Raw genomic sequence first — 26,269 nt, 5'->3', positions numbered from 1 at the left:
TTTTACCATTTTGATATCCTTAATTAAAATGGTTTATCTCTTTTTTTTTGTTAACATATTTTTCCCACCCAGCTTATTTGGACACAGCCATTTCTCCGCTTTCCGGTTTGTGTCCAAGATACCGCAAAATTGAGAAATCGATTGCCTTTATCTATGGCAATCGGAGGCAACTTCAAATCAAAAATAAATATTGAATTTTGAAGTTTTTAAACCTTTCAGGAGACTAATTGATGGCTTTACGGACTTATATAAATAACCAAAAATGTTAATAAGGCTGAAAACTTTATACACAAAAATTAATTTCAATCAAACCTAGTTTGCTTCGGGGCCCGAAAAAAATTTTTTTTTTTGGTTTGTTTGATTGTGAAAGAGCTTGAGTTCCATAACCATTACTAACCAATTGTTATTTGGAAGTTACTTGCTGAATTCTTTATTTCAACTTGTTTTGAAATTCCGCTTTATTTGATAGCCCACTGTGCGGCGCGCATGTTGTTTTCATCACAGGGTGTTTCTTGTCCTGAGGGTGGAGCACCCTATGGACACTAAACTACCACCTCGACAGCAACAACCATATTAAAACAACAACAACAAACACAGCAAGTGCTTCCGCTCTCACAGGCTTTTTCTCACCCACTCTGTCGGTCTCTCTTGCGCTCTCTTCCTTTTGGCACGCTTTTTACAGTTATACAGAGCGCGGCTTTTCACGAGCTTCAGTTCGCTCAGTTTGTAGACACCGTTTGCCGTGGCCAAAAAAGAACGGACGAACACTATTTTAGTTGAAATAGCATTTCCAACTGTAAACGGCAGCGCGATTATAGGCAACAAAAAAACAAGGAAAATATAAGTGCGGCTGTGTGTGTGTGCGTACGTCACAGACCGCGCGGGTATGTGTGTGTGCGATGGGAAAAATCAGTAAAATGTTTATGCAAATCATGCGACGAATGTGCGCCAATTGCGTAAAATCGTAAAGTGCATTTAGTGAAACGAAATTATATAATTAAGGAGCGCCACAAGGAAATAAGCGAAAAGTATTTTTTTGGCAAATACAAAGAAAGGCAAAGGTTGCAGCTCCATTTCCTTTTCTTCGCGTGTGTATGTGTAGGTGTAGGCAAGTGCGGCCGTGTGTTGGTGTCTCGTGGCCAGCTGTCTGTGTATGTGTGTGCGGCAGTGGGTGGTTGTATGTGTGCACTGTGGGTGCAACAACGTGAACGCTTCATCCCGGAAGTGATTTGTATAAGGCCGAAAGCCTCTGAAATTTTACACCCGAGCGGAAATAGTTGGTACGTAGAGCCCATATATTATACATAGCAGGCTCGTATTTTATCCCATATTGGAACCATTTGTATCTAAGGTGTTTTACGGACAAGAATTCTTCCTTACTGCAATATTTTTAGGAAACACTAAAAGAAGATATATATTCAACTTCTAAATGGTTAATTCCTTGATGTGCTTCGATTTTTTCAAATTTATTAAATTTTTATTTCATAAATAAATTTATAAAAATATTTTTTCAACTGTCTTTAACCCAAGATTTTTTAACAGAGGCAAACGGAAATAGTTGGCTTGTGGAGTCAATAAATTTTCAAGCGTGCTCTGCATATTTCACATTTTTCCCTGTTTGTTACTCTTTTGTTTTTATGGATTTTTTTGTTCATATCGATTTTCAACCAAAAACAACTGGGAAACAACATCGAACCATCCATCCGTGCGTCCCCACACACAAACACCCATACACCCACAATTATTTCAGGGGGAAACCACAAACAACCGCAACTACGTATGGCCACACATAAACCCACATTTAGAGAAAAAAAGGGTTCAAATAATAAGAAGAGTTCAAGGAGCCAGCTTATTAAAGAGTGTTTATATTCAGGATTCAGAATGAAACAAATTGTGCTTTATAAATCTAACCTTTCCCCTGAAAAATCGGTACAATCCCTTAAATATAATTTAATAAATTAGTTCAAATCTTTTGCATCTAGAACCCTATGTTGTCTTGTGAATTAAAATCTATAAGAACCATCAATTTTTGTTTGAAATTAAAGCTAAAATATTGTATCTTTAAACTTATCTTAAGCTTGAAAGCATGATACTCTTAAGAAGGTTTATTTTTCCCCAGTGTCCTTGTACGCAGGAGTTTTCACCTCACTCATTTAATAGTATTTATAGACAGTTTTTTGTTCTTGCTCGAAAACGAAGTTGAATTGCAGAATTTAATATGGCGGGCGGATGTGGCTTTTGAGTTTTACGAGTGCTCACCTGCGAGCTTCGAGAAAAGGTGGAAGAGGAGCCGGGCCTCAATGGGCACTTGAGGTGTTTGGCCTGACAGTAAGGGCATTAATCAAGGGCCAAAAAGGGGCGGAACGGGACGGAGGCGGTCTGGGAAATGAAGGAGACACTTGTGCGCCTGAAGTTGGCCCTGCAAATGGCTAAACGTCTTCGTTATCAAATTGTCTTCGCACAAAATATTGATATACAAACGGGGCAGCGGATTGCCGAGTTAAGATGATAAATACTCAAAATTGATTGATGTTGTTTTTGTTTGCTCAAGTATACCCAATAAATTGCAATCATATTTGTGCGGCGATGACGTCACCGCAGACCTATCCAGAAATACTTATGAACGTGAGTTCATGAATATTTTCCGTTCATTTTCAACCCCAAGCGGTGATCCCCTGTCTTGTTGTCTGTTTTTGTCAGCTTAGTTTCTTTGGGAGCATTATAGTTTCGTATTTATAGCCAAGTTCAACCCTCAAAATGTTATTGTCAACATTGCACTGTCCTAATGAACTACTCTACTCTCGAGCGAACCAAAAAATAAATCCATGCAATGAAAAAGTCGATAAATGGCAGGACATTGTTCTCAGGGAGCGAGGATAAATTGAATGGCTCCTAAAATTTATTGAATGCTATTAAAATTTAAACAAAGGCTTAAACTGTTAAAGGTATTTTATGAAACATGTATTTGTATTTGCCAGTTACAGTATTTTGTTGTTGCTTTAAATATATATGCAACGCAAACATCAAATCGTGTTGTTACAGGCCACAACTATTGAGCCCGGCTTATCTTCGGGGATTATAATTGGTAATCTTTCAACTGTCAGAAAAAATGTGCCAAAGTGCAATATTTGTGCTAAATTTTATATAACTTTGTTTATGCCGTTTTCTTTTTGAACTCTGCGTTTACAACTTGCTTACTTTTCATCGGGCATTTGCAACGTCAAACTTTTTATCAATCAAACTCAGGACCATGGAAGTTTTTCATAAGGGAAACGACAGGCGACTTGGCTTATCGATAAATATACCAAAATGTGTAGCTCTGTTGAGCTTCAGTGGCTTTCATATATATATTTTCCTTTTCCTATCTCCGTTTCCATCTTCATTTCTAATTCAATTTCTATCCCCATCTTTATTACTATCTCTTATTCCGTTTCTTTTGCCATTTCTATTTCAAATCCACTGACGTGTCCCAGGGGTCCTTGCAATTTTAGCTCCGCCATCCTTTGGCATTCATCCTTTTGCCAGCAAACAATTAAGGTGTCCTTCGTCTTGGGCAATAAAAAAACTGTCGCGTCAGATCAAAAATGCAACATCTTAAAATATGAGCACCATTTCAGCTTCCGGTGAATTTCTCCTCTCGTCTTTCCCGTTGTTGTTTGTGTTGTTCAATATTTACAACCTGATGGCAGCGATGAGGAGAACGTCGCCGAACTGAATAAAACATGCGACAATCGGCAGGCGACAATGTCCTGGTTGGAAGCATCCTGGGATGCTGCTGTTGCAGACACGTAGACGCCTTAATGACCCGGGGGATTACCGCTGTAGACAAAGTCCCGACTCCCCTTAACGTGGGTGTTCCTGCATCCCGAAAACACCCAAGAAAGGCCAGGTGACCAGGAGCTAAACTATGCAACGACATTGCCTCATCCAATTAGTTAATAAACGTAAACAAAAATGTTAACAATTTCTATTTGCAATTAAAAAGCTATAAGCGGCGACCAAGACACGAGGGGTTGATGGGCGTAAAATGGGGAAGCGGGGAGGGTACACTGCAAATAGTTTCCAAAATGATCTAATAGTCAAACAAATTAAAAAATTATACCTAAACAGGGCAATTGAGAGCAACAGTTTGAATCCGTCATAATAGCAATGTAAAATAAAATCTCTTATTATATAAAAAAAAATCAGAAATGTTGCAAAGATAGAAATTAGCATAATAAGCATTAAAGAATTTCAAATCGACTTATGGAATCCCTTATATACAAATTTTTTCTCGGTGCATATCCGTCTTACAGTGGGGCACATGGCAAACAGAATGTCAAAAGCAACCCTGCCGAGAGAACAACAACCACCCAGTGGGGCGTGTAAGCCGCAGAAAGGGCGGCAGAGAGAGTCGCAAAGCTCTCGCCTCTCTCCTTTCACCGTTGTCCGTTTTCCGTTCTCCGTTCTCCACTCTCCGTTTTAACCCTTGCGCAGGCGCTGGACTTGCCAGCGGACAATCACAATGTCCATTCGCAATCTTGGCTGAGGAGCTACCCGCATGGCTTTGTCAACAGTTCCGTTTCTGGAGGAAGCCCTCTCTCAAAATCCCACACCCTCTGAGAACCCCGTCAGCCCTCTCCGGAATCCTGGCTACGTTTTTAAGAATGAACCACATTCCCGTACGTCATTGCCTTTGATTAAAGCATATGCAAACGTTTTTTTCCCCGTTTTTGCCACATTTTTGCTTTCAACTTCTGAGCTTCTAACATGTGCCGCATATCCCTACGTTCTCCTCCTCGGAATCCTCGGAGGATTTACATTGCATATGGCTAAATCGAATTGGTTTTTCAGCTTGCGCCAGCTTGCAAAATTTTTGTTCGCCTTGTTTTAAAGTTGAAATTTGCTTATGCCACCGACCGCATAAATTTCTGCTCTGGGAATGCCTTTGCCATCGTCCTTGCGCTTGGCAATGTTTGTCCGGCTGTTGTTGTCATAGGTTAAGCCAGTATCCGCCGTAGGGGTTTTCCGATGCAGGGACCGTGGCATTTGTTTAGGCAAATATTATGCGTTCTGGGAATGCTTTATTGCCTGCACGAGTGGAGCCACAGAGCGCGATGGAGCTATCCCCATCCAGTGTCACCGAAATCGATTTTTGCTACGCTCGTAGCTGACCGAAGGAATTCTATGGAGTATTGTCCTGAAAGTGCTTATCTGCGATTGGAAAATTTCTTGCACTTCTTCAAGGACAACTAATACTTTGAGAATTATATATAGCTCAATTGGTTCGTAAAAATTATATTCGTTTAAAATGGATTTCCTTCACCTCGCCTTTTTGTAAAGAAAAATGGAAAATAAGAATGGTCCTAAATAAAGTAGTTTCATTGTTTAATTTATCTAGACTTAACCAAAGGAGAACTACTATTGTGAGCTCTGGTGAAATCCAGCAGGACTGTGCAAAATAACATGTTTTCTCTATTTAACAGTATAAACACACTACTAAACACAGTTTCACCTTACCCAAATGATAGCTCATGGCTGGTAAGCGCCACAGGACAAAGAAATTAAGAGTGAGCCATTTAAACGCCCAGTTACCTGCAAGATGTTCCAATCCAACTGCCCTTGGATGTGCCCCCAGCCACCTGCCTTGACCTGCTTGTGCGGTCTCGCTCCGATGTCATCAATTATACACAACTCGGCTTACACCAGAGACTCCATCAGGCTCGGGTTCGGGCCACCTGCTTAGCCGTAATGCGATGGCTCAGTCTGCCAAAAAAAAAAAAAAAAAAAGAGAAATACACGTAACACAAAAGTGACACAAAATCCAACATCAAAATGCAAAATCCTTGGCAGCAAATGGAGCCGAATATCCTTTTTAGCCGTACTTTAAGGCTTTAGCCTGCCATTAAAGGCCGGTGTTTGGGCTTTCTCGTTTTCGTTGTAGTTTTGGTATTTTTTTTTCTGGTTCTTCACGACCAAAAGTATGCAACACGAGAATTGTATTTCACAGTTTGCAGTTTGTGCCCCGAGGAATGTCGAGTCATAAATTTCATTTGCATATTTCAGTTGTCTGTCAGGCGGTTTTCCATTTCTGCAAAAATTGCAGTTGTAATTGGCAAAATAATTTGGCTCCACCGCAACAGCAAGTGCAAGTTTTCCCCTTTTTCCCGTTGAGTTTTTTCCTGCCCTTGGCAACTGGCCCTAACATCATTAATTCTAATTGAAAAGTTTCGTCGACTGTCGGTGGCCAATTAAGCCGTATCTGAAGTGCAATTCCAGCCGCCAGCTGGGCCTTCTGGACCCCTTCAATCCCGCCAAGAAATTGCATTAAAACACACAAAGTGACGGCGAATTAAAACGTCAAAGTGACTGCGCGAAAGGCGTAAACACGTTCGTCCTGGCCCGGTGAAAAAAAAGAAATTGTGCCAAGGCAACAAAATAACAAGAGGCTGGCAATCGCAAATTGGCCAGGCCAGCATCCTTGGCCAAAAGGGGCTGACGGGGACGGGGGCGTGGCGACGGCAACACGCATGCATAACTGAGTAAATGAAAATTGAATTAAGTGCGGTTGCAAAACCACAAAATATACGCGCTGCGAGCAATCATTCTCGTCCTTAAAGGAAGTGGGGCTACATCACTCACAAAAATATAAAATCATTCATGAATTTAATCTATTCATTTATTCATAATTAGAAACCAATGAACTTAGCAAAATATCGAAAAATTATAAAGCGATGCAATTTTAATATTGCATCAATCTACATTTTTGTTTTTTATAATTATATAAATATTTGCATATAAATTAGTTTTTTTTCGGGTTAGTAAGTTATTTATTTCCTGAAATATTATTTGCATTCCATTTTTTTTTGGGAGGTATTGTTTGATATGCATATGTCGGATTGTGGTAATTAATAATACATGTTTTTGCATAACGATTGGCTTGCAATTTATGAAAAAATATTTAATAATCGACTACCGGCTTGTCCTGTTTTTTTTTGAGTGTCCTGGCATCCCCTGCTCCCCTGGCTGCCCCACACCCTCCCTAATTGAATTCTAAGCGGGCTGGAGCGGAGCAGTGGATAGCAGCTGGAGGTGATGGCTGGCGAGAGCCCATGGCTTTGGCAAACAAATGCGGGCTTTGCCAAGTCCGTGCTCATGTCCTGAGATCTTGTTCCCCGGATTGTGGATTCAGGAGTCCGGAGACCGGATTGTTTGCCTCACGGGCAAGGTGAGGAGGGGATGTTCGTGGTCGGAGGGGTGAACAGTGAACAGTGTTACGCGTAAAATTGAAAAATGCCCTGCTTGTTTTTTGCCTTGTTTTTCTCGGTTGTTGTTTGGATTTCTTTTTGCTGTTCTTTTTTTTGTGTTGCGGATTATTTGTACAACTAAACTTGATTTCCATATTTTGTAAGAAAAACACTTTGCGGGGGAGGTTTCTTTAAATGTGTCTGGAATAAGGGAAGAAGCTTCAGGAGCGATTCCCAAACTCAAGATTACTCCTGTGGGTCTTCAATCAATATAAAATGAAATATGTTTAGTGAAGTACTTATGAGTCATGATTTATTTGGTAATGTGAAAATCACCACCGATTTATTTGGGGTCATTCTTTTATTATATTTATTTTTGATAGAACGAATTTTCATTGCTAAAAAAAAAAAATGGATGCTGCGTTGCAGAGAAAATCTCATTGTTTAATAGTTTTAAATTTCACTTTTTCTGACGGTTTTTCTGCCAAAAATATATTCGTTATTCGCACATTTCAACTCCGTTTAATCATTCATTTATTTCTCCACCGTTTTCTTGTCCGATTGAATTGAACAATCTACAGAGCTGCGTTTTCAGCCTTCGTTTTTAATTGAGTTTTTGCATAGTTTCTGCCATTTCCAGCTATCCCATTCGCCATTCTCTTTTGCCCCGATGCCAATTTTCAGTTTTTTTTTCCCTTTTTCGCGTTTGCATTTTATTTGGCTGGCTCTGCATTTTTTTTTTGTAAGAAATAATTGAATTTTTTGCCGCCAGGGAACCGAAAAACGGCCAGGTTAGAGTTTGGTGCGGATGTTAGCCATCTAATTGCGACCTTAATCATTTCATCTTTTTAGCTTCCGGCCAGGTTAGTCAGTTTTGTGTGTTTGGTAATCGAAATCGTCCTGCCAAAAGGCAGAGCAAATAAACTGGCAAATGTTTTCCGCTTGCAAATTTCGAGGACGAGAGGTGGACACTCCGTAGGCAAACACAAACTTGATTCGATGCTGGTTTCGCAAAAAGATGAGCAAAACTGGGTTTTAAGTACACTCAGATTTGAAACCGAAATAATTTTTTTTAAAAGTGTTTTATGAGTTTCTTATATTGAATAACTACAAATTATTCATGAAAATAACCTCGACAATTAAGATGAAAAAGTGACAAAGTAAATAAGTTTCTGTTTTTTTTTTGTTTCTAATTTTAAACTTTTTAAATGATTTTTCTTAAGTGTCTTGTTGCTGTTTGTTCCTGTTGCTGTGAGCAGGAACATCTGCTGTTGCTGTGAATGCTTCTGCTTTTTCGCCCTATCGAATCGAGTTAATTTGTGCCGAGGTCCATGTCCTGGAGCCTCGAATAGGATCCTCCTCCTCCGGCCACTGTGTTAGTTTTCGGTCGTTTTTAATCGAATTTTTGCTGTTGAGCCAACTGCGGCATTTTGAGGAGTTCACGGTGTTCAGGTTAAAGGTTTTTTCTGCTTTGCTGCCTTTGCGTTTTGCGTGTTGATCTAAGCGGTTTATTAGCCCCGATTTGCAAGTAAGCGGCTTTCCATTTCCCGAATACTGCTGCTGCTGTTATTTAATAATGAAAGGAGAGGCGGTTTAGTTCCTCATTTTCTTCCCACTTAAATGGTAAAAGCTTAAAGTTGGCATATCCTGCTGGCACAGGACTTTGTCTGTCGGCTTGTTGGCCCTGTTTTTGTTAGCTTTGTCCAAGCAGTTGATTTTCTTGACAACTTGTTTGTTTTCCTGGTTTTTTTCGGGAAAGAAAAGTATTCATCAAGTTGTGGTGACAAAGTGACAAATTCATTTAATATTCTGGTTGATTTTCTATATAAATGATTAATCAAGCTGGTTTGATAGTTTGTTTAGGTCTTGAGTGGCATTAAATGAAACAGAAAACTTCATTACTGCTAATGTATGTTGATTTTGTTCTTACTGTGACATTTAGATATTAAATTAGTTTGATTCTTAACCTTTACGCACTTGAAATAAAATGTCTTGAAACCTTAAATAACTGCAATAAAATGCTGATGGTAATATCTTTAATATTTTACAAAATGCAGCCTTTAATTTCCTCGAACTAAATTTTTTGCTTCGTTCCTGCACTTTTAATTACAAATTATTCAGTTGACAAGCTTCATGCAGTTCGAGTATTTAAGGAATTCAGTCTAAAAGCAATCAGTAAACAAAAAGGGCTCGATACTGCTGACACTGCAGCAGCGAACTGACATCAAATTGAAATCAATGTTAAATGGCAAGTGACAACAGCAGTTGAGGGAAGCATCCGAGGGGCGGAAGTTAGTTAAATATTGATTTTAATTTTCCACATAATTGCAATTAGCTGATGAATGTGGAGCCAGCTGTTGCAATCCTGCCTCCCATTTCCTGCCGCTGTCATCGCCTCTGGGCGGACGGTGTCTGATTCTGATTAAACATGGTGTCGGGGCAACATCAAAAACAGGAACGCCGGCAAAAACAGACATTCAAGGAGGAATCCAGTCGAGCAGCCAGCACTATGATGGCTCGAAGTGGCACAGTGGCTAAGCCAAGATGTAAAATTTAATTTTATTGATCCACCAAGTTACAGAAATTAGATTTAAAACCTTTAGCTGGGGTGTTAAATGTTCCTTAGGTACCTCTTCTTACCATTATGAAGTTTCTAATCCAATTACCTTTATTATTTTTATAATAATATATTAAAGGCAGAATTTTATCATCTTATTGTAGTAAATAAAGTGAGCATTGCATTTACCTGTAGTAGATTAAATAGCATATGAAATTCCTTTAAAGTATATAAGCATAAAATTCATACAAATTTGAAAAGATTTTCTGAGATTATTATGAATGCTGGATAAGCTTTTCCCATTTGTCACCCCCTTTTCCACTGTGCCCAAGTACCCATTTTCCCATGGCAGCAACGCCCTTTTGCTGTTCCCCTTTCGGTTGCTGTTGCTGTTTTTGAATTTCCTCAACTTGCTAGCCTGCAAACCCTTGTCGGGGGGCCTGATGAAAAGCCACTTACGCACAATTTTCACAACTCAAAAGCATTTTATTGATTGCACTTTAAAAACGCCGGGTTAAGGGAAAGCCAACCAAAACACTCATACGCCACGTTGGCTGGCATACTGCTCTACAGAATTTTTAGCCCCCCAACTGAGAATGTGCGTGTGCGTTTATTGACTGTCGTTTTTGAAATTGAGTTTTTCTGGCTTTTAGACGGCCCCACCTTCCCTCTCCCCGCTCGCCCCGAAAAAAACTTGGTTAAACTTTGGGGTCTTTTCCTGACTCTGCTGCAAAGGCAATTTAGCCCTCGAGGTTCCCAGCCAGATGTATGCAAATGTGGATGGGCTCGCCTGAGAAATCAAAGTCATTTCTGCTCATTTTTTTTCCTTTGCTTACTGCTGGTTAGATAACACATTTGGCTACGAAAAATTCCTTCTATTCCGGCGCTCTTCGCCCCTCGGGGTTAATTGTGCGAGAAGGCTAATGAACATGGCTTTTGGGCAGCATCTGACAGCTGCGTTTCAGACTCGGCTTGTTAATTGTTTTTGAAATCGTTGAGTGAACATTAATAAGATGTAAATTAGATGAAAACTAGAGAAGCTGGAGCTGGGGGACTCTTAATTGGGGTTGAATTTCAGCCCTATGAATTATGAGCGGGAAAGTTTATTTGGTGGCAGGAACAATTTTGATTGTTAATTCATATGTTAATGCGTAGCTTTAATGATAATAGATTTTTAATTACAAAAACTTTAGAAGTCTTTTTACCCGAAATATGTTATAATTTTTGTAGAATTTTAACGAGGTTTTGTATTTAATATATTGGTTGTATGTTTGAATGACGTAGTTAAAGAAACTTAAGGTGAAAACCAAAGATACAAAAATATTTTCAACAATTTGGAATGGTTTGATTTTATCCACAGGATTCAATATTATTATGGTAATTACATAAATGCTCTATTTCCCAGCGCCCAATAAACTTGTTCTGGAAACATCTCGCTAATTAGACGAACTTCTAAGGATTGTCTCATTTCTCTTATGTTTCCATAAAGTTATTTATGCGAAATCAAGCCATTTCCAGCTTCGATCTATCTCAGCACTATTCATTGCCTTTATATGGCTGTGCATTGTTTGCAAATCGCTTAATTATGGTTGATGGCGTTTTATTGGGGCATGGAGCCATAAAAGGCGGTCACAACGCCAGGTCCTTTGGGCCTACATCAATAACGGTCGTCTCCATTTTCATCTTCCTGGCTCAATCCTCGGGTGCTTCCTCTTCCCATTCCGCTTTCCTTTTTGGTGAGTGACATTCTCCTAGTTGCCACGACCTAAAAGCATAAATTTCCCGTGGCTTGGCCAAAATCAACGCCAAATGCTGTAAACGTTTTGCTTATGATTTTTATTGCACGCACACAAACGCACACTTATTCAGACTTATATAACTATATATACATAAGTATAAATTTGTATGTTTGGATGGAAACCCTGTGTAGACATTTTGCCGCAGCCTTAAGTGTGAAAGATGAAAAAAAGTAAACTGAAAAAAGGCGACCCGTGACGATGGCTTCTTTATGGCAGGCGGCGACCACGCCCCTTTTATACTTGGTGTGCCTATATGGGCGAGCACTTGGTTTATTTCATTAAGTTCACTTTGATGAGACGGTCTACATATTTTAGCATTATTTAAAATGGAATGTTTAAAGAAAGCTTTTTTATAAAAGAAACGTAGCATACTTTTTGGATGACATTTAGGAAATCGTTAAAAGTTGCCAGCCAAATTTAAAAACTTTTGAATACTCTTCTATTTAATCGATGGTATGGGGTCACTTACTTCTCCGAACTTTAAAACATCGATATCGCCTTGAGCGGAAATTCTTTAGTAAAGATAAAATCGCAAGAGAACAAGCTAATGGAAAGTTTAAGTTATGCTGAGTATCTACCATTCGTGGCTTCAATTTGACCTTATCTTTCCGCATTTTTTTTGTTGGCACTTGCCAAACAATGTCAGTTTTCAACTTTTAGCGCATTTTTCAAATTAGGTTAGCGGAACAGCGGTGGGGGGAGGGCTGGGCGAAAGGATGTTAGGATGTCAGGGTGTGCGAGTGTAAGGATATAGGGGTGTGATGGCCCCAGTGAAAGTTTTCTTATTGTCTTGAGCGGAAGGGAAAGGGCTTGGCTTGGTATGGTAGGCTTGTTAGCATCCTTCCTTCCTGCGCTTCCTGTGTAAAGCCACCATCTGCTGCCCGTTTAACCTTAATGTTTTGGGCCAAACCAGAACCACACCCTTCACACTCAAACACTACGCCCTTAACCACACCGTGAAAAAATATTGTTTTTATTTAAATAAAATACGGTTTTCATTTCATTAATTTGTTTATAATATTCCACAACTTTAAAAGTAATGATATCTTTAAATCGTTACATTTAATGTTAAATTGAAATAAGTCCAAAAAGATTTTGTTTTTCTTTTGAAAATATTTTTTATGCCCAGGAATCTGGTTGCCAATTTTGACGAGCTACTTTGTAAAAAAATATTATGAGAATTATTTAAAAAAATATTGTGATTTTAAAGCTAAGATGGATTGTTTTATTTTGTTTTATTTTAACAATTTTTCTCTGTGTTCTTACATTTGCGCACTGTTTCATTTTGATGTGCACTTATTTTTCAATTTGTGCGCGTGAGCATCCATCGTCCTGTCAGTTTGGTGTCTCATTCAAACCCGTCCGTCCCAGGGACTCGGCACTTCAACGTCATCTCGAAGAATTATCAGCGACTGCGTCAGCATCTAAATATAATGCTCACCTGCCCCCCCCTCGTCCAGGAATTCTGCCTGATTCCCTGGCTTTGCCATCCTTCGCCGGGCTTTGTTCTTACCCATCTCTTGGCCATTCGTAGTTGGCCAAGTTTTATGCTCGCTTTTTATGCCAACACGCCCCGTTGAGCAATTGTTGTTGCTGCTATGGGTGTTTTTAGTGCTCTCCTAATGAAATTTTTAAACGATTTCGTCTCACTTCACGGAACGCAGCAGATTGAAGAGCAAGAAATGGCTAAAATCCGGCAAGGAAAATTCCCAGCAAGTGTTTATATCATTCTGCATGGGAATCGTGTCTTAACTTTAATTGATTTAAACTCTGGAATTTTAACCTTTAAATCATAAAGTGAGAAAAAGATTTCTAGTTACGGTAGAATAAGAAGAAGTTTAATATTTTGCAATTATCTAAATGAATCACAGTAACAATCTTTCTACTACAAGGAAAACCACTTTGTGTGAATCTTTAATTAACTTTAATAGCCAAATAATTGAAAACGAAACACTTCAAAGAGCCAAGATTATTACGAATTTAAGTGAACTCACACACATGTACACTACTCCCCAAATATATGTGATTCTTACCTGTTTATGTGTGTGTGTGTTTGCCTCGAAGGAGGCTGTCAGGCTCATAAATTTACTACTGAAATGGGCAAAAGGAGAAGCGAACACAGCTGGAGGGGTTTTAATTAGAACACCTGACTGACTAACACACATACACATAAACACCATCTAGCACACACACTAAAATAGTTATCCGGTAATATGGTTAGTTTCCATTTATTTCAATTAAAAATTCAGTTCGGCCAAAGGGGAACATAAATATTCATTGGTAATTACATTGACCTTACTACCTCTCTCACTCTCTCTCTCTCTCTGCTTCTGCTTCTCTTTTACTCATTACTCTCTTTGTCTCGCTCTTTTATTGCAGCTAGTATTTTGTGATGAAGTCATGTGGAAATAGCAGCCACAACAACAACAACAAAAACAACAACCAGAGCAGCAGTAACAAGACCACTACAATTATAGGCAAAAGTTAATTAAATGCTGCATCATTTGCAAGCTGCAAGCAAAAAGGAATTCTTAACAATCGCAATAAAACTTTTGTCGAACAAAAGTAATTAAAGGACCTCACACCCATACCAATACCTCACCGTACGCTATGGGACAACAAAGTTGGTAGAGGCGAGAAGGTGCGGCCGAGAGGTGGGGCGACTGGGGGCCAGGAGTCCTGTACATGGCCAAAAGCCAGCTGACGCTGCCAGCCGCAAACAGCTAACAGCCAACACGAAGGAGCCCCGCGGGGACCAAGGACGCAGGACGCAGGACGAAGCGACGAGGAAGCGACGGCCGACAAAATGCAGAAGGAGAACAATGTCACGGCGGAGAATTGCCAATTTGTGGGGCCCTATCGCCTGGAGAAAACGCTCGGCAAGGGTCAAACGGGTAAGTGCAGGAAAACTCTCGCCATTTACGGCTTACTAAGTGCCTGGTTCACTGAGTAAAACCATCATTGCATTTATTAGCTGGAGCGAATCTATGCTTTGGCTCTTATTTATTGCAATTTCGTTAATGGGTCTCTCGAATTTCATTGAAGTAGATAAATCTTTTTTCATTACTTCGATATATATTATCTAAATCCAAAGATCGAAATAAAATAAATGGAGAGGAAAAAGCAAATCGATATTAGGAAAGCTAATTATGATCTACACATCCCGTTGAACATTCTATTTTCTCACCAGCTCTTCAAGAAATATATATTTTTCCTTTCACGACTAGAAATCACTCATAAAAGCTAAGAATCTTATTAATTAGCTGCTGTTTTTGTTTAAATATGTTGGGAAAACTTTTCTATCAATAAAAGAAAAACAAGAAATATCTGCAGTCCTCAATAAAGTTATTGCAATTGCGATTTTCCACTTATCCTTTTTGCAGGACTCGTCAAGTTGGGCGTGCATTGTGTGATTGGCAAGAAGGTTGCGATTAAAATAATCAATCGCGAGAAACTTAGCGAATCGGTGCTAATGAAGGTAAGTAGTTTCCCGGGGTCGAAGGTCACGACGCGATGGAAACTTTTTCTGCCTTGGGTTTATTGTTTTCCCCGCTGTTTATGATTTTGTTTTTCGCCTTCTTCTCATGATTCGCCCTTATTTCTTGTTTTTGTCTTCTCTTCTGGCGTACAAGTCATAAAAAACTGTGACAATAAAATTTGTTTTGTGGTTCGTTGTTTTATTGCCCGGCTCCTTGAAAGTGTAACGTGGTTTTTGGGGCTGTCGCAAGGGTGGAGAAAAAGGGGGCGGGGCATTGCAGTCAAACTTACAGCCATTTGGACTTTTGGACTTACATTACATGCTGGGGAAAGGGGAAATGCTTTGGGGATTTACCAGGCTTGTGGTTTCCTCGGATTTGGATCTTCAGTGTGCCAAAGTCAGGGAAAGTCAAAAGGATGTTTTGCGACTTAAGCTAGACTTAAAATGTTTCGGACATTTCGACGTGACCTTTACATTTAAAGGTGAGGTGTGACGCTTCTTAGGAGACGTCACTCTATTACAATGCTTAATTTTAATGCCATTAGAATATATAATGTTATAATCCATTGCCTGTGTGACATTTCATAAGTCGATACTAAAATTACAATTACCCCACAAATAGACAAGCAATTATCTGTGGTAAATATATATTCAGCCCGTAATCGATTTCCTGCCATAATCGAGAACGCACCATATCTTTTATACTACGTGGAAAACACTCTAAATAGATTTCATTCATTTCCAGACTTCAAGTCCATTCATTCGCTTCCAATAAAAGTCACAGTAAAGCTCAACTATTTATCTTCTCTGCGCTGTCATAATAAAACCTTAGAAAAGGAGGGATGTCCCTCCCCCTCACTTTTCCGTTTTATCCACCCGAAATGTGGTGCACTTTTTTTTGTAGGACATTGAAAGGACATGGGACAAATTAGTGCGTGCGACAACAAAGTAAAACAAAATTGACTGCTCTTTGGGTTGGGATGGAGTTTCTGGGAGGGGTGACCAAAGCTCAGACATGTAGGACAATCGAAATGCAAGGTGCTCGACACGAAGGCGGGGTCGAGGGTGCAAATGAGGATAAAGAACCGTCGATGATTGCGTGTGGTGTCCGTGTTGTAGGACCAGCTGGTCGGGACACGCAATGAGAAATTGGACGCCATTCGGGGGACAACAATGGCCCATAATGGCCAGCCAAGAACCAAGCACTTTGAATGCATTGTAAGGCTGATTGCACTCTTCAAAAATGCTTAGGGATAGTTTTCTAAAATTAGAAAAATTAAATAAAAAGTAAATTTATATAAGTTAATTAGAAAATGTTCCACCAAAAATCTTTTATCGGGTATTTAAATATTTCTGCTATTTAAATATACTTTCAATAAAAATGATACAAATTTTTAACTTGAAGCTTTAGATTTTCCTACTTTGTTATGTTTTTTGTATGCCTTTATTTTTCCGCCTTAATATATTTATTTTTCTCTGTGTGAGCACGGGGATTTAGGGGAACTTGGCAACATTGTCGATAAGTCGATTAAAATCGCTTGTCTGCTCCACTCTCTCTGTTTTTGCGAAGGTTGAACGTGAAATCGCCATAATGAAACTAATCGATCATCCGCATGTCCTTGGCCTGAGCGATGTGTACGAGAACAAGAAGTATTTGTATTTGATATTGGAGCATGTATCCGGCGGAGAGCTCTTCGACTACCTGGTGAAGAAGGGCCGTCTGACGCCCAAGGAGGCGCGCAAATTCTTCAGGCAAATCATCTCAGCCCTGGATTTCTGCCACTCACATTCGATTTGGTAAGTCTCTGCAGCAAACTCCCAGCTAAACTGTAATCAATACTGGATTTATTTGGTGTTTGTTCCGTTTTCCGTTGTGTTTTTCAGCCATCGGGACTTGAAGCCGGAGAACTTGCTGCTGGACGAGAAGAATAACATTAAGATAGCGGACTTTGGGATGGCTTCGCTGCAGCCAGCTGGCAGTATGTTGGAGACCTCGTGCGGCAGTCCCCACTACGCGTGTCCGGAGGTCATACGGGTAAGTAACCCTCCCCCCCCCACTGAAAAAAATGGCCAAAAGATTGCTCTTCGGTTGCTCCTCTGCTGCCATATCTGCTGGTTGGTGCGGCAAACGCATAAACGTCAATCAAGGCGAACTTTTCTCTAGCAAATTTTCAGTTGCAGCCATCGGTGGCAGTCGAGGAGGCGGCTTCCTGGAGTCGCTTTCCTATGCAAATTTCGTCGGGCTGGATCCGAAATCCCTTCTATGCAAATGCACGTCATGTGCGCATATGATTTCCCATCTCGGGAAGCCCTGCGCTCCCTACACCCAACAAAAAGTTTCGATTCCCCCTTAAAGTGTTCGATTTTTCGCCAAGGACAACGAGCTCTTTGCGGTTGTAAAAGGAACATTTTATTGAAAGCTAAAAACTTTGACTTTTTTCAAAAAGTTAATGTTTAAAGTTTACGTGAAGTTTAAAAGAGGTGTTTATTATAAGCAGAAAGTATTTTCTTTCTTCTGAATATTGGTTTCCATTTTAAAAAGTTTAAGTTCAGGCATTTAAGACTTTTTTAAACAAATTAGGTATTTAGTTACGCATAAAAATCGCATAAGAAAAAATAATTGAGGGCTTTAATCTTCTTACAATGAATTTTTTATATCAGAAAAGCCAAAGAAATCAACTTTGAATTCTATATTGCAATTTTCTAAGTGTATCCTGCAGCATATCCTTCAAGAAGGAGCTGCAGGAGCTTCTGGCAAGGCTTCATGCTCCTGCACCCGTAATAAATTCATAAGGGGAATTTTAAAATATTTCCTCGTTCAGTCTTATCATATATACTCCAGCTGGGTTATAAATCTGGCTTGGTACGTGATGTTTAGCTTATCTGCACGTTATATTCTTTTATAAATATTCAACAGTCACAGTTCAGTGGGGATTGGTAGTTTTCCCCACCTCCTAATTGATGTCTTCCAGCCAAATCTGCTTTGCAAGGGAAAAACCTTGACAATTTGTAGGGGAAAATTGCGTGGAAAGCCCATGTGCTCAATCACATAAGTGGTCGTTTATCAATCTTTGGTAGATGGTAGGGGCTTAAACCGCAACATGAGGCCCAAGTTCGTTTAGGGTTACCGACGAACAAAAATTGGTAGGGGTAATCGAGCGTACTCCAGACATATAATCTTACAAATTGGAGTTTCGAGTGTAGGTGTAATTGGAAAATGCTCATAAGTAATGGTTTTAGGGGTAATTTAAAGCGTATGACAGAGATTTTTAGGAGATATTTAACTCAACTTCATACTTTAAAAGGACATAAAAATATAGATTATTAATCAACTCCAAATGAATAGAGCAACGTAACGTATAATTTGAATCAAATACCTCTGTAAACATTAAATACACACCACCTTCGTGCTTAAAGATTTACCATTGCGACTTAAAGGGGAAATACATGGCCTGCAATTTACAGTCGTGCCACAATTACACATTGTGCTGGGCAACAAACTGCGAGTCATTGTGCCATTTACCTGCCAAGTCAATAACCGTCCCCAGGGAAAACAGAATCGCTGGACTGGGAACAGAGACTTGGCATTTGATGGACACGTCAATGGACGTCAACGAGTTGAACGGACCTGCCCTCTATCAGTCTTTAAATAGAAAACTTTTTAAATTAGTAAGCATTCAGATCGAATGCTTTTCCCATGCGAGTGTGGTTCGATAAAAGGGTGATGGGTCCTAACGATTTCGGGCCACGCACAATGGCCAATCGAATTTTCGAAATAATCAAGCTGAAAGCAAACCCAACCAAAAAGAAAAAAAAAAAATAGTCAACCCAACAGAAATATGTTCGCCTTGAAAGTGTCTCAATTTCTGATTCCCCATTTTTCTTTTATTTTCTCGGGATCTTTTCAGGGTGAGAAATACGATGGCCGCAAGGCGGATGTTTGGTCCTGCGGGGTCATCCTGTACGCCCTTTTGGTGGGTGCGTTGCCCTTCGACGACGACAACTTGCGACAGCTGCTCGAGAAAGTCAAGCGCGGCGTCTTTCACATACCGCACTTCGTGCCCCCCGACTGCCAAACTCTGCTGCGCGGCATGATTGAGGTGAATCCGGACCGGCGGCTTACGGTGAGTCATCCCCACATTCTCACTCATTCACACCCGAAATGCAGCGGTCATCCCACAATGGCAATTCTCAAAATTCCGACTGCCTAAGTGTACTCAAAAAAAAAAAACCAACCTTGAAACACCTCCTTTTGAAGCTTTAAAGAATTAGAAAACATTTAATGTTTATACATGTTGAAAACTATTTCAAAATCCTTTTATTCACTTTTAAATAATTAACGTAATTACATATTTAATTTGTTTTTTTGGAAGATCTCTTTCAATTTTGAATATGATAATTAAATTATTTAAGTTTAATTATCTAAAAATTAGTAACTTTAAACGAAAATTTATTTAAAGCTTTTCAAATATTAGTAAATATAAGTTTCTCGAAGTGTTGATGGTGAGTCATTTGGAATTCACCCCCAGGCAATTGTTGGTTTTTGGGTCAGCTATTTACCCACCCCCCGTTTGTACTTCCTCCCTGCAAAACCCTGTAAACCGGTTATTTCCTTATTTTTTGACCGCATCCAGCTGGCCGAAATCAACCGCCATCCGTGGGTCACAGCTGGGGGCAAAGGTGAGCTGGAGCTGGAGCTTCCGATGATGGAGGTGGTGCAGACACACGTTATTCCCACAGCCACCGCGGTGGATCCGGATGTGCTGAATGCGATTTGCTCGCTGGGCTGCTTCAAGGAGAAGGAGAAGCTCATCCAAGAGCTGCTCAGTGCGAGGTGTGTTGTTAAATTCCCCTTTCACTTAACAGTGGTTTTATGTTTAATCACACACGACTTAATCACCGTAGCCACAATACGGAGAAGGTCATTTATTTCCTGCTGCTGGAGCGCAAGCGAAGGCGACCTGCTCTGGAGGACGATGATGAAATTGCGCAGAAGTCCCGCAGTGAACTCGACGCAGTGGATCCGCCTCGCAAGCGGTTGGACACCTGCCGCATCAACGGAACCAATGCACCCAGCTACGGACAAATCTCAGAGGGTTCACCGCTCACGCCAAGACGACAGGCCTTCAAGTAAGTGTTTCGTAATACAAAAATATACTAAAATATAAACTTGTTTATCCGAGCTCATGTCTGATTTTTCCAAGTTTCCTATGAATTGCAATCTATTTATTGGAGGCCATAACTCCGCCAATTTTAGTCCGAATCAAAAGTGACAAGCCTCTTAAATTTTGGGTTGATTTTTTCAATGTTTAATGTTAAATGTTCGAAAAATTTATTTGTCGAAAAAAGGGCTAAAGCCAGCCTTTGAAAGCCAATAAATTTTCTTAATGATGTTAGATTTCCGATTTCAAAATGCTTGTGACATAAACTGCAAGAAACTGCATCCTCAATTCCCAATTTAATATATTATAATTAATTATTATTATTATTATATTACTATTAATTAATTGCTTTTGCTTTTTCTTTACTTTTAGCTTCCGCTCGTACAGCAGCACACGGAACCACCAACGGCGCTCGCCCACAACAGTTTCCTCGTCGGTGCGGAGCTCCTCATATCACAGTCCCACGCGCTGCAACTCCCCAATGAGTTCCGCGCAGCAGCAGGCGAACGCCATCTCGCGACCATCCTCACCGGCGGCGGGAACTCGGCACTCCACGTACGGCGATCGCGATCGCTCCGGCCACCACTCCTCGGTGAGCAGGACACCGTCGCACAGCTCGCAGAAGAGCATCGAGGGCGATGTGGTGGTGGTGCGAGAGCCGCGGATCGAGAGGAGGGACTCGTTGCGCCAGGAGCGCAGTGGAGGATCGCCGAGGGAGCGGGGCGATTGCGGCATACCGCCGGGCAGTCCGGGCGGCAATTCGAGCGGCTCCAGTTCCGCATCGCCGTCGGTGCACCACCGTGCCAACTCAGGTCCGACCATTGCCATTAGTATGTTCCACGATCCAGAGTCGAATAGTGGTGTGTGCATGCCCCGTAGATCCCCTTTAGTTTTTAAGCTAAGAAAAAGATAAAATATGTATGTTTACAATATATATTCGATACTTTTTCATGTAAAAAAATCGATACGTCATGGATTAACTTAATAACTTTTCAAAAAATGTATAAGCCAAGCTAACATAAAATATTATCAACTTTTAAAATAACAAGTTTGAATTATGGATTATTTTTAATTACCCTATAGACGTATCGCTTTATTATTTAATTTTTTTTTGGTACAGAAACATTTCTTGAATAACCACACATTTTGTTAATCTTGCAGTTGTGAATCCAAATGGTTCGCCCATGATGAACAACAGCAGTCCGGGAATGCCTGGATCACCTTGCAACACACCTGGTGGCCAATTGTGGAAGACTCGGCTCACCAACATCAAAAACAGTTTCTTGGGAAGTCCGCGGTTCCATCGCAGAAAAATGCAGGGTAAAGTCAATACAATTAAAAAATAATTTTACATATGTAATTATTTATTTGATTCATCTGGTTAGTTTCTGCCGATGAGGTGCACTTGACGCCCGAATCCTCGCCGGAGTTGACAAAACGCTCCTGGTTTGGTAATCTCATAACAACCGAAAAGGACGAAACCTTTACTATTTTGGTCAAGGGCAAGCCAATTGCCACGGTCAAGGCGCATTTGATACACGCATTTTTATCCGTAAGTGGCTAAATACCATTAAAAATTATTATATTAATTTTTACATATTTTTATAGATGGCTGAACTATCGCATAGTGTGGTGTCGCCCACCTCATTTCGAGTGGAGTACAAGCGAAATGGCAATGGACCCGTCATGTTCCAGCGCCATGTCAAATTTCAGGTTAGTTCAGGTCAGCTTTAGGCCAAAGTTTAACCCACTAATGGCTTGTGAATGCCTTTCAGGTTGACATCAGTGCCATTTGCAAACAAGGTGACATAGCGGATATGTTGTTTGCATTAACATTTACGCTGCTATCAGGTAAACAATATGCTACCATGAAAACCTGTAACCAGTAGAACTAAACTCCTTGATTACTCAGGTAACATTCGGCGTTTTCGACGCATTTGCGAGCACATCCAATCGCAGGTGTGTTCCAAGCGATTCCCGGGACCCAGTAGTCCGCCCACGGTGACCAGCGTAACCCAGGCTGTTTCCGAGAGCTCCTCCTGCGGATCGGTGTCCAGTGAGAGGTTGTCCTACAAGCGACAGGTGGTGAGTCGTTTCCAGAACAGATTTTTAAGTATTACTGCTAACTAAAATCCTTTTAGATCGAAAACGACATGGAGAACGACTCCATATTCTCGTACAAGTCGGGCAATGGACGTAGAGCCTCGACCACCAACAATAACAATGCCAATCCAGTGGACATTCCCGGCAGTCCCATTGCAGTGCGATCCAAGTAAGATAAAACTAAGGATAAATTACTTAGAAAGTTGTTGATATAAAAATTATTTAGACTGTGAAGTCCTAAATACCAATTTTTTTTATAATATTACACACTTAAATTTATTTGTTGTGTTTTTGCCAAACCATATTTCATGTTAAAATATTACTGCAAGCATTTATAACTAAAATTAAAGAAATTAATATGTTCCAAGATGATGAGGAAAAGTTTATGTTTTGTCGAAAATGTTATAAACTTACTGCAACCCAACATATTCCAAATGTTGTTATAATTTTTAATTTTAGGTAACCAAAATTTTCCCTTTCTTTAACTAATTTTCCGTCGTTTTTTCAGCTCTGAGACCGCTGAACACGAACGCAACCGCGAACTGCAGAGTGAGCGCCAGGCGACAACGATGTCCGGTAGTGCAATCGCATGAGAATTATTTCTCTGATTTAGTTACATTTTTCTAAAGGTCATTTGTTTCGATATGGCACTAGTCAACACAAAACGCAACCAAATATTGTACTCCAACTAGATAACGAATCAGCCACTCAAACAGTATTTTTTCTAGAATACCATCAGCCAGAGATCTTCAAACTAAGTAACACTTCTCACACACGAAAAACAAATCCGAATAATATACCAAAGCAATAATAGTGGAATTTATATGAACTAGCATTAATAACGAATCTGAACTTTTGAAAGCCGAACGATTGAACAGAACTTTGCTAGCTGCTCCAGCTTTTATTAAACTTCATTTTCTAGTTATTGTTGATTTTTTGAGTGACTTTTTGAATATGTTCTTTTGAGGGACATTGTTGCCGCCGCGCCTAAAAAGCTTGCAAATAAAAACACCGTGTAAAAATATACAAAAAAATGGAATCAAGTTAGCACTAGCATAAGTCGAACCAGTTATTCTAGTCATTTTCTTTACCTAGATTAGGCCTCAGATTTAGCTACGAAAACGAGGAATGCTACTCAAGAAAATTCGCTGACGATTTGTATAGAGTGTATAAAGAATATTACGCAAATGCACTGATCTTAAACTACTAACAAAATTAAAGAAAAGAAAAACAAAATAACTTTTGCATTACTTAGCGTTGCTGTTTTTCTAACAAACCAAATCGATATAACTATTTTGCTAGCCACTAAAGAAAATCGAAGAAACAGGACGGGAAGGGCAAACTATTTTTCCTAAATAACAAAATACTAAACAAATCGCGCCAACTTTCGAACTTCAGAGATGCATACATGACGATCAAAAGAGTGTTGTGCGGTAGATAAACTCAGCAGATATTGACAAAGAATATAGGAGACGATTAGAAACATGTATAATGTACATAAGACACCGAATAACGAATAACTAAAAACGGCACAGCACATGGCTAATAAGGCATATACAGCACATTAAAGTAACGACATTAAATACCAGAAACAAGATATATTTTGCATGGGCCTAAAATAAAGCTTTCTTAACCAGTACTTGTATAAATCAATTGGGACGAAATATTTATCTATGTATAGAATGGATCAGGGATTGAACAAATTGCTGGGTTGCATCAGTGACAAAAAAATAATACCTAGGAGAGAAATTCGATTGGAGTTTGTATATTTTTATTGGAAAACAAGTAGAGCAAACAAGCTGTCCAAGAATGCACAAATGCTATTATGATCTACTCAACTCTTCTCTCAGTGTAAGGAGCGTTTCGCATGGCAACCCCACAAACAATCACATGAATCCTTCCCTACCCTACTTTTGAGTGGTTCTCATAGTTTATAGATTACTTTCTAACACCCATGCCAATCAATCAGAGTTCTTTTTATAACACATACGATAATTTGAAACTAAAAGACTTAAGAAAACGACATAAAGCTAATGAAATCCAAACAAAAAACCGTCCATTTATCCACTTAAAGCTAACAACAATGTAGAGGCACCTCAGCAATTTGTGAAATCTACTGGATACGAGTGTAAAGTGAAAGCTGAATAACGACGTATGTAACTTGTAAAAGGATATAAATCTATACTGAAACTGTGTATGACAGCAATATCAAAATAGTCAGCTGAGAGATAAGAGGCGATACTAAAACGTGATTAGAACAAATATTAAAGGACAAATTATGGCAAGTTAATAAATGCTTAATGATAAACCGAAGTAGGGTCGCGAAAAGTAAATAAATATTTAAAATACCTATTTAAAAAGTATTGAATCAGTACTTAAAAAAAATCACACGAGACGAACTCAAACAAAAATCATGCAATAATATTGAAATGAAATTACTTTCTAGCATTAACTACAATACATCAAATTATTTAAAGCTCATCATATGGAAAATACTCAAGAAGAAAACGCATTTAAGCTGAACATACATTCAAAATTAAGCTCACCGATTTGAAGAGATGGCATTACATATATTTATACATGCATATATCATATACACCTCGATCATATTGTATTCTGTATTTACTTTCATATACAAGAACAAAGTCCTCCCAGCATACCCAACATATACGACGTATACATCTATATGCCTCACCTGCATTCGTACATCCATATATATTTACATACAATCGCATTTAATACGAGTTACATTTCATCACCCAAATTGTATCATAAGAAATGTAAAGATCATATTTTTCACTTGATACTAAAACCTAACAATACTAAGCCTAAGCATAACCAAGAAGCTCTGCATACTAAAACCCAATCGCAGCTGCGAAAAAAAGAAGTAAAACGATAATTGCTTTATAAGGACTACCAATCCAAAGGAAACACAATGAAAAAATGAACATAATACTCAATGCTGCATTATGCCACGCCTACCTTTTTACCTTAACTGAAGCCTATACTAGATGATCAACCAATCTTTCGCGCTCTTCTCAAAAACATAATCACCACCAAACCCAACTAACTCATTTTAACTGCTTCACATTCAGCATGAGCAGCGAATATTTGCGCCGAGATAATTTTATATGCAACGTATACATATTTCTATCTATAGTATATATATACACCCCTATATATATACAAGCATTATACACCAGAGCAAGCGCTTTACTTCAGATGCAAATGCTGTGCAATGGAGAAATGTTTATTACTCATTACGAAATAAACGATTCGCATACTTATTAAAATACATTTAGAGGGTAATGTTGTGTATTGTACTACGCTTTTTACGTTGTTGTTTTGTTTCCCCCTGCGTTTCAACATATTATTGTAATATTGTAATTAGTTTTGCAAGTGATTACGGCTAAGTTAAATACGGCATTGTGCGCTTTGTTTTGTATCTTCGGATATAAGTTGAATGATTGTATTTTGTAATTTAATTTTAAGCTTGAAGAATCGCGTCTGAGGGTGAGTCGAAAACCAGGCCGAGATCGAACCATAAAAGAGATAAATATTAAAACCGACACGTGTAAGAGGAACAACAAAACCAAAAAAAAAAAAGGAATACAAAACAAAACAAACAAAGTGGCATCTGTTATTAGGTTAAAAGAATTATTGATATTGTTTGCAAGAAAATGTGTGAAATATATATAAATATAAATAAATAAAATAACATTTAGCATAAAAACAAACAGTGAACAGACAAGCAAACAACCACAAATTGTAATTGCAATTTAAAAATAAAATTAATATTTCAAATAACAGGATTTATGTTTTATTGAAATGCGAATTAAAAAAATTGTTTTAGAAATAATTCTTTATTTTTGGTATTCATGACGTATGATTAATTTTTTAAATATTTTTTTCTTGCTTTCAGCTAAATTATATATACTCTATAA

General features: G+C 39.1%; 1 protein-coding gene across 4 annotated transcripts; it reads left to right on the top strand.

Annotated features, from left to right (window-relative positions):
* Positions 1-700: 700 nt before the first annotated feature.
* LOC108096412 (serine/threonine-protein kinase BRSK2) lies at positions 701-26,132 on the top strand. Of its 4 annotated transcripts, none has more exons than XM_017197987.2 (16): positions 701-1,280; positions 13,962-14,476; positions 14,966-15,060; positions 16,631-16,857; positions 16,945-17,095; positions 18,969-19,184; positions 19,695-19,894; positions 19,966-20,190; positions 20,595-21,034; positions 21,384-21,542; positions 21,608-21,774; positions 21,831-21,935; positions 21,998-22,073; positions 22,135-22,307; positions 22,364-22,494; positions 22,834-26,132. In XM_017197987.2, exons 2-16 carry the CDS (start codon positions 14,389-14,391, stop codon positions 22,916-22,918), a joined length of 2,538 nt encoding a protein of 845 aa, XP_017053476.1. In that variant the 5' UTR covers positions 701-1,280; positions 13,962-14,388; the 3' UTR covers positions 22,919-26,132. The 4 variants fall into 4 exon arrangements, with proteins under 4 accessions (XP_017053476.1, XP_017053475.1, XP_017053474.1 ...); XM_017197986.2 differs by having other exon boundaries at positions 20,595-21,052; XM_017197985.2 differs by having other exon boundaries at positions 20,595-21,082; positions 22,135-22,304.
* Positions 26,133-26,269: the final 137 nt, after the last annotated feature.

This window comes from Drosophila ficusphila, unplaced genomic scaffold (assembly GCF_018152265.1).
Source record: "Drosophila ficusphila isolate 14025-0441.05 unplaced genomic scaffold, ASM1815226v1 contig_106, whole genome shotgun sequence".
Lineage (NCBI taxonomy): Eukaryota > Metazoa > Arthropoda > Insecta > Diptera > Drosophilidae > Drosophila > Drosophila ficusphila.
This window is presented reverse-complemented; position numbering and strand designations above follow the sequence as displayed.

Excerpts from the sequence above, each read along its gene's own strand:
- LOC108096412 (XM_017197984.2), top strand. The coding sequence starts at position 14,389 with ATGCAGAAGGAGAACAATGTCACGGCGGAGAATTGCCAATTTGTGGGG. Across the intron at positions 21,936-21,997 it reads AGCGCCATGTCAAATTTCAG|GTTGACATCAGTGCCATTTG; the intron begins GTTAGTTCAGGT and ends AATGCCTTTCAG. Across the intron at positions 22,495-22,833 it reads CCCATTGCAGTGCGATCCAA|CTCTGAGACCGCTGAACACG; the intron begins GTAAGATAAAAC and ends TCGTTTTTTCAG.